Below are 14,407 nucleotides of genomic sequence, written 5' to 3'. Positions count from 1 at the left end.
TGGGATCGGATCATGATTCCAGTCTAACCCGTGGACTCACTTGACTGCCCTAACCTGTTCGCAGCTTAAGGTCTCAACAGTAAAGGACAAGGAAGAGGCTCACCACCAAAGAGAAAGCTTGAGAAAGCTTGAAAAGTCCAGTGAAAACTGCGAAAGAAACTACAGGCATTAACGCACATGGTGGGAGTGAGTACTCGCCAAACTGGACACAGTAGCAGTGCCGAGGGAGAACTGGAAGAGGCCGTAAGAGTACCTACAGAAGATCTGGAACCAGTAGCAGTACTGTATGAGGACTGCAAGAGGCAGTACAAGTACCTGCAGAAAGATCTGGACGAAGCAGCAGCGCATGGAGACCTGGTGACGCAGCAGGAGTACTTGGAGGTGATCCGTAAGCATCATGAGTGCAAGCAGGAGAACTGGACCCAACACAAGTATCTGCAGAAGTAACAAGTGGAGATGGATCTACACTATCAACTTTACTCCCCATGAAAATGTTATGGAGTTGGATAAGAAAATATTTATGCAGTGAGATAAGAATATATTTATGGAGTGAGATAAGTCATGATGAAGTACCGAGTTTCGGGTGAAAGAACGAGTAATTTTTCCCAGGGTTAATTCGAAATGATACATATCCACGACTGCACATATTTTCGTCCATTACCTTTACTGGAAATACATAACCTAGACCAATATTAAAGGTACAGAAAAATACGATCTCAAATAAAAATGGTATACTCTGTATGAAACAAATTATTCCTCAAATTTTTCATACAAGTAATAAAAATCTTCTGAACAGTTAAATGAGGAAAAACCAAAATAAACATTACTAGGTTTGAGTTAGAGAGGTTCCTCCATACTAAAAATTATATTGTATATGACCACATCACAAAGAAGGTAAATTTAGCATTACCTATTATTGAGAACGAAGAGAAAATACACATGTACCAATCTTCCAGGTTAGCTTGGTGTATAGTACTGAAACACCCGTGAAAAATATAAACACATAAAAACCGTATTGGAGGAAATCCATGCACAGAATAACATGAATATTTTCAAAATCTCTGCGCATGCCTCATGGACTCCTGATGTCTTTCGAAAGATCACCACATCACAATTATTCTTCTTGATGAGTTCCAGAAATCTTATCAAAACTCGATGAGATATTACGTACACTGAGAACACATTCATTCTCACTTTGGGCCTGACGGTATGCGCCTTCACGTACTGCCTACTTAAAACCCTTCATCAACATGCAGGTGCACGGGCTGGGAGCGAAAGCATATTAGGGATATCCCCGGGATCATGGGTGTCAAACAGAAACAAGAAATAACGTTCGTAAATCACGTTCGCTCCCTGCATACGAATCCGTGACCCTTCTCCTCCCCTAGCGTAACTGGAGACCCCTCTCTGGTCTAAGTCTTTCACGTCAACCCTCAAAAAACTTAGACAGATGTAAAAGTTTCTAAGTAATATGTTGCTTTTTTATATGTTGAAGGCTTCATTCATGGGCAAAAGTTCACATCAAGGCCTTGCCTTAATTTAAGTAGAGAGAGAATTATGAAACAGAAAAAAGAAAAGACCAGGGAAAGTATCTATGAGTTTTTAAGGACACGAAAGACCTGTCTTTTAAAATGTGCCAGGTCATAGGTATTGGGAAATGTGTATTATAAAGTCATATATACATCTGTTTAACCGAATCTACAAATGCTGTGGACGCATGAGAGGGAATCTATAACACAAATAATTTCTACTTCACCTTTTATCCCCGGACCTTAAAACCTCTATCAGATGTGAAACTTTAAGTGAAGAATAAGTCTGACAAGTTGGGTCCATGAACAATCCCTGACTCGTCTTACATCACGACATGATGTCAAGACACACAGACGTTCATGGACAAGTGCAAACGCCACTCGGTATGGCATCGAGGAGCATAACACACAGGTTCAAAGCTTCCTTGATCACAAATCGTAAAGCTGAGCATCAAAACAACACACCACCAGATACCTGTTAACTACAGACTTTTATATAAGTTCTTGAGACTCCTACACACACGAACTTTAGTGGATTAGAAACAAGTAGATAGAAAAATAATCATCCACATGATCTACTGTACTGGTACTTATTTCCAATGATCCCGAATCATTTCATCTACTTATCATTATAATCAAGGTTACTGTAGTTTTATTGAAAATACTGATGTCACTGTTGATTTTTAGTGAATGAATATATTCGTAAGCAATTTCGTTAACCACTGGTTCCTAGAAGTCGAACCTTATCTCCTTGTTATCGTCCCTTCCGATAACCTCAGATACACCAAGGGTGTCAAAAGGACTTTCCTATAGAGGACATGAATCAGAGCCTATATGTTCACAGAGCTTAGAATATTACGTAAATTGTTAAGAGTGTGGACCACTTTAACAGAGAGGCCCTACAGACGAGAGTACCTACAACAGCGCTACATATTAGCCTATGTTAGCAACGGTTATCGAACCTATGAGCATATAGACGTTAAAGACGTTGTAAACAATGATATGTTTTGTTATGATTACTATATGAAACGATACATTCGGTTATCATGATTACTATATAAAATGATATGTTTTGTTATCATGATTACTATATATGTTCTGTTATCATGATTACTATATGAAATGATTTATTCTGTCATCATGACTGCTATATGATATATTCTGTTATCATGATTACTAACTTTAGTTCTGAAAAGTCACCATTTCATTTATTTCGTGCCGTTGTCCAAAGTTCTGCCGTGCGAGCAATATTTTTTTTTTCTTTTTTTTTTGGGGGGAGGGGGATATTCCTCATCCAATTTTCTGTTCATTACAAAATTCTCGACAACAGCCTTTTAATTGCAGGGTAATGAGATTACGTTTCTCTTCACCCAACCATAATCATTGTTGGCTCAACCATCATTACAGAGATAACTACCCTGGAAGCACGACATAATCACTATTGGCTATTCGATCACATTGTCGGCCACACTTCCGTGCACTTACCCTAATTACTCATGAATAATTAATGCAGATCTCTCCTCGGCTCGCCGTTAATGATGCCGGAGGGAAAACTGCGCACACAGCATGAAGACACGCAGCTGTGTCTTGACTGCGCACATTCATACGCACGTACGTAAGAACGCTGCCAGGCGTATATGTGTTTGATTTCAAGCACAGGATAACATAAATAATGAGAGCACAAAGATAATATTTTTTTTTCGAGGATTTCTAAGGCTTTGCTTTTCATTAACAAGTGATGTAATTAGGTTATGAGCTGTGTGTTGTGTTGAGACAAAAAAGAAAAATGCATGTGTGTTACTTTATATCCTTCCTCGTGTCTGTGTTTGCCTGTGTATATATGTTTGTGAGTGTGTGTGCAGTATGTGCATAAATTTTTTGTCTGTGTATACGTATTTGTACACCTATGCCAGCATATTCGTATGCTGGGCACGTATTCAGTGTGAGTGAGAACATATACTTGTGCGCGTTCCTTTGCACTCTATTATACATATATGAGAGAGAGAGAGAGAGAGAGAGAGAGAGAGAGAGAGAGAGAGAGAGAGAGAGAGAGAGAGAGAGAGAGAGAATGACTCACCTCCTCTAATATCACCAATTACATTAACAATTTCTATAGCTCTTGCATGCATGCGTGACCCCTAAAACCCCAACGCAACGCTGATAACATATCGTTTAACTTGACGTGGTCACGTATGTTTACAACATAAAATCGCCAATTCCAACTGGCAACCAAAGCGATGATATATTTGCATGAGAAAAAAAAAAATCTACTCCCCTTTTGCCAGAGTAATTATGGAACCATAAAATTTTGAAAATAAGAAAAATACTGATTGGATACTGTCTACTTCTTTAAATTTTCAGATTTTTCCAAAACGAAATTGTATTTCGAAATGTCGGATTCTGCGGCGTGTATGTATACGGAAAGTAGTTTAGATTCTCATGATCATGAAATACAAATTATCAGATAAATATACATCCGTCATTGCACACACAGGCAAATCGTCCTTCACTTGTAAAAACACATATCTTTTTTTCGTTTCATACATAACATTGTTTGTCGTCAAAATAATCTTAACAAAATATTCAAATCTTTTAGAAACACAGTAAAGGTGCGGAGTTTGGAAAATTGGACCTCCCGGGGGAAGGCGGGTATCAGGTTATCTCAAATGAGGACGACAAAAGCTGTCAGTAATGGAAGGATCATTTTGTATACCAAGCAAACATGTTGCATTCTGCTTTCTTGCTTTACTCTGACTGCTGCTACTACTGCTATGGCTGCTGCTGGTATAATGTTGGTGTTGCATCAGCTGTCGATCTTGACGATGGCATTACTGTATTTGTGTGTTTGTGTTGTGGTTGCTCCTGTGATCACCTGCACGACCAGGTGCCTCTGTCTTTGTTGTTGGTGCTTTCTAGTTCCCGTTATTGCTCATATCTCCGTCACTGCTACTGTCTCGTCGTTCTTGAGGTTGACATGATTACAGACGTCATAGCCCTGATCGGTGCTACTGTTACTGTCGTTATCACCCGTTGTGACCTGGTCCTAGTGCTACTGTTGCGTACAAATGTTGCCACTGCTCTTGTGTGGAGCACGTAGCTCCTCTGTAGGGTGAGTTAATGTGTGTTTATGAGCCGTATATTCTTTGGCTTGGCATTATGTTACTCTTAATTGCTCATAAACTAACGATAAACATACGAAAGATCACCTCCTTCCTATAACTCGGTCCAAAGTGTCGCTGGAAGACTGGTCAATGCATCATACTTTCAGATAAAAGATAAGAAATGCTAAATGTCTTTATGCAAGAGTAGAGCAAGTCATGGAGTTCAATCATGAATGAATGTCAAAGCTTTGAAAATACTCGAGTGAGTTCAGATCATTCGTTCAAGATTTTGATATCATAAAATGGAATTTAAAAGATTATAATATAAAATGAAATTTTATCGGTCGATCTTGGGGAGACAACGGGAGAAGAGGCTTAAGTTTAACTGCATTGTTAATGGGGTGGTTTCACGTATTCTATTAAGGGACGTTTTCTTGAAATGCAATTTCTGTTACTGGCCATTAGGTGGACAGTGTAAGGCAGTTTTCCTCCGTGATCCTTGTAGTTTGCGTAACCACAACTCTGACAAGTGGTTCAAAGTCTAACTGGTCGAGACTTTACAGTAGGTGTTTTGGTTAGTGGGTTCCTTCTTCTGACACACATCACATAAAGCTCGGTACTAACACGTATACATCAAATGATGACGATCATCTCCACACTCATCAGTTGTTGACTGGTACCTTCATCCACATCGGTTGATGACTGGTACCTTCATCCACATCAGTTGATGACTGGTGCCTCCATCCACATCAGTTGATGACTGGTACCTTCATCCACATCAGTTGATGACTGGTACCTTCATCCACATCAGTTGATGACTGGTACCTTCATCCACATCAGTTGATGACTGGTGCCTCCATCCACATCAGTTGATGACTGGTGCCTCCACACTTCAACTGACAACGAGTACTTCTACACACTTCAATTGATGACTAATACCTTCCATAGACATGATTGATGATCATGACCTCCACGTATTTGAGGCGATGATTAGTACCTCTACCCTCATAAGCTGACAAATATTGCCTCAATCCACATCGTTGGATGACTAGTAAGTATCTCTACCCACATCGTCTGACGAATGCCTCTATATCCACCTCTCACTGATGTGGACCGGAACCTCACTCACACCTCCTCTCTCTCCGTTCACGGTTGCGGAGGGCAAAGTATCAACATAGACGCATCTATATCCTTAATATCCCTGGACTGGACACTGGAGTCAGCACGTTAGCTTGGTTGTGTTAATCCCTATCCTCAGTAACAGTGTAGGAGACTCTAGCTTCAGGATGTCACGTACGATTTAAGTCAAGGTGTTGTCAGACCAGTGAGAGGTATCCTTCACCTTGTGGTCCTAGACGTGCAACCAGATCCAAATCAAAGTCACCCCAGCGTCACACAGGGCAGAGAGGCCTCACAATTCAGTGTGGTAATGTTTCTTCGTGGCCCTGGACTGAAGCCTGTCCGTCTTGCGTGGTAATGTTTCCCTGTGCCCATTGGGGAGGATATCGCCAGGTCGATGGGGGGCTCTTGGCTCACGTCCGAGGCAATAAACCGCCTGACCTTCTTGGCCAACGTTACTCTGTGGCTCAGAATAATCTATCAACTTGATAACGTTCTCCCAGTGAAAAGAGCGAGATTTACACAACCCGTCGTAGGAGTGATTTACATGAGGCCTCTGACGGAAGAAAGAACTACAGCAGCCTAGCATTGCTTCCTCTACGTCTCCTACAAGAGGATGTAAGACCATCGTAGTATCACTTCCTCATACCCAATGAGGGAGAGTACCAGGTACTCGTGGTATAGTCGTATTCGTTGGTAGCGATGAAGATGGACACTTAGGAGGCCCTTGGATGCAAAGAACCTGGGTAGTTGGTTCCTGATATGATTCGAGCCAGGCTTCTCAGACGAGTCTGATGAAAGTACATGATATTCTACGGGATGCTCGTGATCATGGGATGCCCTAATGGTGCTAAATGGATCTCCTTGGTCACCATCATTCGTATGAGAGTTGCCTGGACCTCTGGGATGATGAGACAGGAGCCAGCTGACGGAGGCGAAACTCCACAGAAAGTTTCGAGAGGGAGGAACTATAGATGGGGAGACTGCCAACCAGATGTTCCCATCCGCCGGTCTTAAAGGTGCTGGAAGGAGGTGGTAGGAAGCACTTCCATCCATGGATTCCTGGAAATCACTTGTCTTTCTCACACAGCTGCCTACATAGAGCAGCTGGAAAGGGTTATGGGGCTTGATTGTAGATAGAGGGCTGTATTTTTGGGAAATCTATTTACCTATCTGTCTATTCTTAGACGAATAAGTCTTCCAGCCTTCGCGAATAGTAATGAGACAAACACACACACGTCTGTGAAGCATGTCTCGTAAAATATTCAATATATCTACCGAGCTGTGACTGTAATGCTAGAAACTAAGTAATCGTAAAAAAGTGCGTCTTCAGCCCTCGGCGCCCAGTAACCTGAGACCAGTATTTTCCATTACCACACAGCGTATGTTTCTCGCACATGCTTCGCTCTTTCTCCCGGGATAAAGTTCACATTTGAGGCTGCGCTGTTATTGCTCGCTCGAAGAATTACGAGGAAAGTTTCAAGTTTGTGTCAAGGATACGTTTTCTCCTTTTTATCCACCGTGTATATCAGCGAGGGGCCCCCAGATACCTTACTTATCCTACTAGTGTGTGTTTATACAGGTTACGCTACAGTTACGGGTAACGTTTGAGGCGAAGTTTAAACGCGACAAAAATAGACGAAAAACCCCAGCGAGATGTCGGCCATCAAGGCACAATTACCACAGTAAATCTTACCACAACGACCGGTACGAGACCTGAGCCTGGACCGTATTTCACGTCTTCTGGAACGTTATTAAAGACTGTAGTATTCCAGGTCATGACACGCAAAGAACCTTTTTCCAGAGACCTAAGCCGCTACTACCTCTAATCACCATCACCACCACCAGCATCACTACTACCACCAAAGCTACCACCATCGCCACAACTACTGTTATCACCACTGCTACCATAACCACTATCACTATTACCATCTCCACTATACCAATACCACCACTTATCACCATTACCACCACAACTATCACCACAGCTACCACCACTAAGAGCATTTTCACCATCACTACCACCATCTCCTTTACCACAACCACGACCAGAACCACCACCCCGCCGCTCCTGAGGTCTATATTGAGCCATCTCTCTTCCCTCTCTTATCACCACAACCTTAATGCCTCTCAATAAGGCAAGGGCTTCATAAGACAAATGATACTGGGAACGCTTATCTCTTCCTCTGGCAGATTAATGGTTTATAAAACTCTCATATTTTCTCAAAAACCATCTCGAATATGACTCACCAAAAAAGAAACTATATCAACCTGAATTTGTGACACCATAAGCATTATTTTCTATAACTTTAAATCTGGGTAAATAAGTAAATAAGTCTGTACATTTTTACATCCGTGAAACATGGTAATTCCGTCGAGGGGGTACACACAAAAAACTACAGCACCTCTTAAGACCTCGATGGTCCATAACGACCCCCCACTTATCTTTTCCACAACTTTCTCATGATCACCATGTTCCTAACAACCTGCAAGCAATCCTCCCACTTCCCCCCCCCCCAATTCCACTCCACGACGCGTAAAACTCCTCCCTCAGTTCAGCAGTCAAGGGAAGATGGTAATCGTTTTCAGTTAGAGCCATCTGAGGGATCTGTCTGAAAGTTGTGCGTTCGTGGCTTCGTAGAGAAATCTGTTCTTTATGATCAAGCAATGTAGTCTGGTAAATCTAGAGAGTATATGTTGTCTTAGTAATATATGACTTGGTATGTCTAAAGATCTACGAGTGTTAATGGTATGTCGGTTCCCAATTTCGTAAAAAATTTTCTCAGGACAGTGAAATGTGGGTTGGTAAACCAGTCAACTTTTCTAGCGTTTTGTAAAATTTGAGTTACAAAGCGGATACTATAATTATTAATTTTTTTTCCCTAATTCAATTTGTTGGTAGTGAGATGTGGGTCGCGCCGGACGTCGATTTTTTGTACGTAATCAAGTGTTGGTTCGTATTTCCGTATACACTTTTTGCATTATTCACACATGGATTTGCACGATCTGCAAGTCTCTAAATAACATATTATTATTATAATCATATCCATTATTATCATTATTACTTTTATTAATATTCTGACCCTCATTATAATTTCTATGACCTCGTTCCTTAGAGTGTCTATGACCTAGTCCCTTATAATGTTTATGACCTCGTTCATATAATGTCTATGACCTCGTTCATATAATGTCTATGACCTAGTCCCTTATAATGTTTATGACCTCGTTCATATAATGTCTATGGCCTCGTTCATATAATGTCTATGACCTAGTCCCTTATAATGTTTATGACCTCGTTCATATAATGTCTATGACCTCGTTCATATAATGTCTATGACCTAGTCCCTTGTAATGTTTATGACCTCGTTCATATAATGTCTATGACCTCGTCCATATAATGTCTATGACCTCGTTCATATAATGTTTATGACCTAGTCCCTTATAATGTTTATGACCTCGTTCATATAATGTCTATGACCTCGTTCATATAATGTCTATGACCTCGTTCATATAATGTTTATGACCTAGTCCCTTATAATGTTTATGACCTCGTTCATATAATGTCTATGACCTCGTTCATATAATGTTTATGACCTCGTTCATATAATGTCTATGACCTCGTTCATATAATGTCTATGACCTAGTCCCTTATAATGTCTATGACCTCGTACCTTATAATATCTATGACCTCGTTCTCTTCGTCACTCTTCCAGAAACCTTCTCTAACCTATGATTTCTGCACCTCTTAAAACTCGCCAGTCCAATCAACAAATCGGAAAGGTGTTCGTGTGTTTTTCTTTTCCCATGACCTGCTAAAATGTGTGCCATGTTTTCTGATGTGTTGGCGATACACGTATCTGTGTATCGCTAGACATTTTTTGTGTTGGAAATGTTAAATGTTGGTTCGTACACCCGTAGAGTTGTTATAATAATGGTAATGTAATGGGGTATCATTAACCCGTAGACCTTTGTGTTGTTGGTAGTATAATGAGGCCTGGTAAACGATGCTGAATTATTCTGTTTCAATGAGATGTAAGATGTTTATTACACATAGTTGTTTTGTTTTTGTGTTTGTCGAAATGTTTGTTGACAGGTTCAAAAGCACTGTTCGTGGAAAATTAAGCAAAATCACTATGATAAATCCTTGAAGGTATGAAACATCTTTTTTATGCCAATATATGAAATTCTAGTCAGAGATAAAACTTCAGCCATTTAACAGTTAATAATAATAATAATTATAATACTATTACCACCACCAGTATTACTATTACAACTACTACTATATCTACTATTCTTACTACTACTGATACTGCTATGGCTACTTCTACTACTATTACTACTACTAGTATTAATTGATGGACCTACAACGCTTCAATCTCCAGCATCATCTGCAGCATCTTAACAACCACCAACACAAAAAGAACCTTCACCACAAATCGACTCAACTACTCCACATCGCTCTCGCCACATCATCGTCACCACCACATCACCAGCACTCCAGCCATCAGCCCTCCTCCTCCTGCTTACACTTAAATGTTCTTGACCACCACGTCAACCTATCTACAACACTATCCATCACACCACATCGGACACTATCACTCAACCCACACCACCTACACTTGTTTTGCCACAATGACCGCCATTCATGACTATCACACTTACACAATTACCATCAATTACCACAACGACCATCACCCTTACAACCCACACTGCCGCTCTCACTACCCCACCAATGTAAAGAGGCCTACTGCCCTCACCTCCCACCTACACTTGACTATCTATCCTCACATTCCACGTCAACACTCACGTTATGACATCACCAAAGATGTGCTGCCACAAGCTTACACACCTCGAAGATCCAGGCAAATTACCTTGGGATCGGCCTGCAACTCCTTAGTGTGTAAAAGAGAATTTACACACTAGAGATATGCACCTCCAGTAATTCCTCTGGTGGTGGTGGACTAAGAAGAAACTTACAATGCCGGATCTCATAATTCCAGTTAAAATTACGCCACATAAAATGACAAGAGGGTGGTAGACTGAAGATCACTTCTTCAGAGTCAAGTGCATATACTTATAGTCTCTCTCTCTCTCTCTCTCTCTCTCTCTCTCTCTCTCTCTCTCTCTTTGTCATTTACTCTCTGTCATTTACTCTTTCTGTCATTCACTCTTTCTCTCTCTGTCACTAATTCTTTCTCTGTCATTTACTCTTTCTCTTTCTGTCATCTACTCTTTATTTCTCTGTCATTTCGTTATAATCTGTATAGTTCGGTGAGTTTGTGTGTGTGTACACTATGTCCTTACCTCTTTTGTTATAGGAGACAATGATCATCCAGGTCTAACTTAGGCAGACCACAAAATCAACACCATGTAACTAAAACCGTCATGCTCCAAACATTTTGTTTTGCGTCTGTCACATCAAGGCAGAGTGAACACGCACCAGACACCAACACTCAAGGAGGGGAATAAACACATCACACGTAAAGTACATTTTTTATTGAATAATTATAAAAATTGGTACATTTCCTGCTGCCAAGAGCAGCGCACCACAGCAGTGCGCTAGATGAGGCCAATGTGACTTCCACGATCTGCATTCATTATCCTGGGAGCGTCCACTATGTACACAAACAAACGAAAGCTATGATATATGGGAAGTCATGCTGTAGCATCCGGGAGAGCTGGTGTGGTCGATAACACGAACCAATAAAAAACACCTCCTCCTCCTCCAGAGGCGTCATGCGTCTCCCACATCAAGATTAAATATACGACGCTCTTTGCTCTCACGATCGGACTTACAATCCATACGTAAAAATCGGATGTCATCTAATAATCGGAAGAGATGCTCCGTCCAGAGAAATGACAATACCTTACTGGATATCATAATTACCATAATCATCATAAAAATAAGAATAATTATATATCTATATATTTATATAAAAGATATTCACAGATTTAACCTACTCATAAAGTAACATTATATGATGAAAACTTTCAAACAGAAAGATTTACAATATATCTACCTCCCTACATCACAGACAGTGCCTGTTTTCAGGGAGCTTATAATCTAGAGTCAATCAAATAGAAAACTACAAATTTTTTTTTCTCTCTCTCTCTCTCTCTCTCTCTCTCTCTCTCTCTCTCTGAAGAATGGCTAAAATAAAACCTTCACATCTGCTCTTTCTCTCCCTCTCTCTCTCTCTCTCTCTCTCTCACAGGCACACACACACACACATTCTACCGTATTTTTACAGTCAGACTTTTCAAATGCAATACTTCACACGGAGCATATGTATCACACGCGGAGCGTATGTATCACACGGAACACATGTATCGCACGGAGATACTCGCGTTCCTCAGTGGAACACTTGGCCTTTAAAATAGCCTAGGGGAACTCCGTAATAAAAATTCGACCGGTTCGGGTGTTTTACGGGGGAAGGTAAACACCCTTTGCTTCACCTCCCTGAACAGGAGGGGGAGGAGGGCTCCGTCGTCGAATCATCAGTAGACTGACCGGCAATAGAGGGAGAGAAGCGAAGTCCTCATCAGCTCATGAAGGGTCACGGTCCTAAGACTCGGGGTGACCCAGGCAAGCGTACCTCAGTCAGGGCAGATGATTGAAAGTCCGGTTGGTGTCGACTCCGCAAGGCGCTGGAGGTAATGGGATTGAAGAAAAAAAGAAGGGGTCTCGGCGCGTTGCTGTGAGAGTAACACGCCGTACATGGCTGACGCACCCCGCTGTTGCATCTCTCCTGCAGCTCGATCCCATACATGGTTTCCATTGAGGATAAATCTCCTGGCAAGAACCTGAGAGAAACTCGATATAACCCCCTAAAATAGCATCAAAGCCTCTGTCGTAGTACGTCGTAACCTTATATAGGATTAAATCCTATGTTGTACTGCGATCTGACGCTTATAAATAGGATTAAATCCTATGTTGTACCGCGATTTAACGCTTAAGCAGGATCAAATCCTCTCTTGTGGTGCAATTTAATGCTTAAGAAGGATTAACTCCTCCAGTTTAGTGCGATTTAACGCTTAAGTAGGATCAAATCCTCTGTTGCGATGCTTTTTTTTTTCCTTTTATCCTGGTCACGACGTGTGAGGATGAGGAGTGGGGGCTATAGAGTCGTCAGCAGGGTAGGGAAGGCGAGCTTGGCGAGGCGCGGGACGTGCGTCACGCCTCCAGCGACGTCCTGCCTTTGGGGGAAGGTCGTGTCCGTAGGGTCTAACGCTCCAACCCAGGGGGTCCTTGACAGCGTACAGAATTAAGAACAATAGTCTCCATACTGTTTGTGGAATTAGACTCGTCACCAGAGAAGGGAAGCGAGGGAATGGGGATATGAGAGTGACGACCTGGCTTCTACGAGAGTGAGATGCGCTCTCTCTCCACACAAACACACACACATACACACACAAGATGACTAGACAGTAGTTTTCGGCAATCGAAAGCCAATGTTGAATGAGAGAAAAAAAAGGGGGGATCAACATATCACCTCTTTGAAAAATATACATCTCTATACACATGACCAAATAAGAAACTATACACTTTGTATATCGCTGAGGTATGTATTACCCTCAGCAGAGAAGCATTTAAAAGTGGTGTGGATGAAAGACCTCTGGTGACCACGTCATTAACGAGTGATAGAACACACAAACACACACACATACACATCCCCTCCCTTCCCCCTGGTTGGAGAGGAGGCTCGGCCGCGGGTGTGGCCCACACCCACATCAGGTTCCTTGATCCTTACCCGCACCTGTGCAATGAAATGCCACATTAGTAATGCACATCCCTACCACGGGCGTGCAAGCTGAAGGTCTGTTCTAATTGTACTAATGGACGAACAATGTGGTGCTTCCAGTGTGTGTGTGTGTGTGTGTGTGTGTGTGTGTGTGTGTGTGTGTCACTCTATTGCTACGCATTTGCGTATCTGAATGTCTATACATTTCTTTTGAGATTCCTGTCTTGTATGTTTGTGTGTGCGCGTTTGTGTATCTGTGTGCCGCTGTGTATCAGCTAACAAGCCGATGCATATTCATGTATGTGCTTACTTGTCTGTCTGTCTGTCTATGTGATTGTCCTATTTGTCTTTCTAATTCTATTCTAATATGTGCATGCTGTGCGTGTGGTCATATGGTTTGACTGTATATGCAAAAAGTGTGTGTGTGAGCAAGATAATTCCTTAATTCTATTCCTCTCATGATTGTAATGTTTTTTTCCAGTGATTATATGATCGGCAGAGGTTGAGGGCGCATTCTACTGCACCATAACTGTATTAACAAAACTATTGTAGTGTTAAGTATTATTCATTAGTAAGCATTTATGCAGCGCCTTACCATATCAAAAGCTCTTTGGCAGCCAGACCACGAAGAAATAAAAAAGAAGCCATAAAAGCGGACGTGTTAAGGCGACTGGTTCAGGTCTGTGTTACCTGTCTGAATGGAGCATAGGGTGCGTTCAACAGGCGACATACAATGAGGGAAAGGGATGGTGTGTGGGTGGGTGTCTGACTTCAATGGCTAATTCTCTGCAAGATGTAAGACCTGTTATGTAGAGCAATGGTGTGATGTGAGCGTTCAAAGACTGGTGATGGTGGTTTGTGTGGCTAAGGAAGATATCGAAAGGTGAGGCCTGATCGCCAACTATGATTCAATAAG

General features: G+C 41.6%; 1 protein-coding gene across 5 annotated transcripts in view; it reads right to left on the bottom strand.

Moving 5' to 3' along the window:
- Positions 1-333: 333 nt before the first annotated feature.
- Positions 334-14,407, bottom strand: part of LOC139761628 (uncharacterized) — a 208,360-nt gene continuing 194,286 nt past the window's right edge. For 4 of the 5 annotated variants that reach the window (XR_011715565.1, XR_011715566.1, XM_071685906.1 and 1 more), the window contains one exon: positions 11,231-13,506. Coding sequence is in view for 3 of the 5 variants with exons in the window: in XM_071685906.1 (XP_071542007.1) it covers positions 13,497-13,506 (10 nt within the window). In the remaining 2 variants the exon portion in view is untranslated. Of the gene's footprint in view, positions 436-11,230; positions 13,507-14,407 lie in introns of those variants that run through there. The other variant, XM_071685904.1, reaches the window with a different exon arrangement.

This window comes from Panulirus ornatus, chromosome 41 (assembly GCF_036320965.1).
Source record: "Panulirus ornatus isolate Po-2019 chromosome 41, ASM3632096v1, whole genome shotgun sequence".
NCBI classification, from domain to species: Eukaryota; Metazoa; Arthropoda; class Malacostraca; order Decapoda; family Palinuridae; genus Panulirus; species Panulirus ornatus.
Note: the sequence above shows the minus strand (reverse complement) of the source record. Positions and strands in the feature narration are given on the sequence as shown.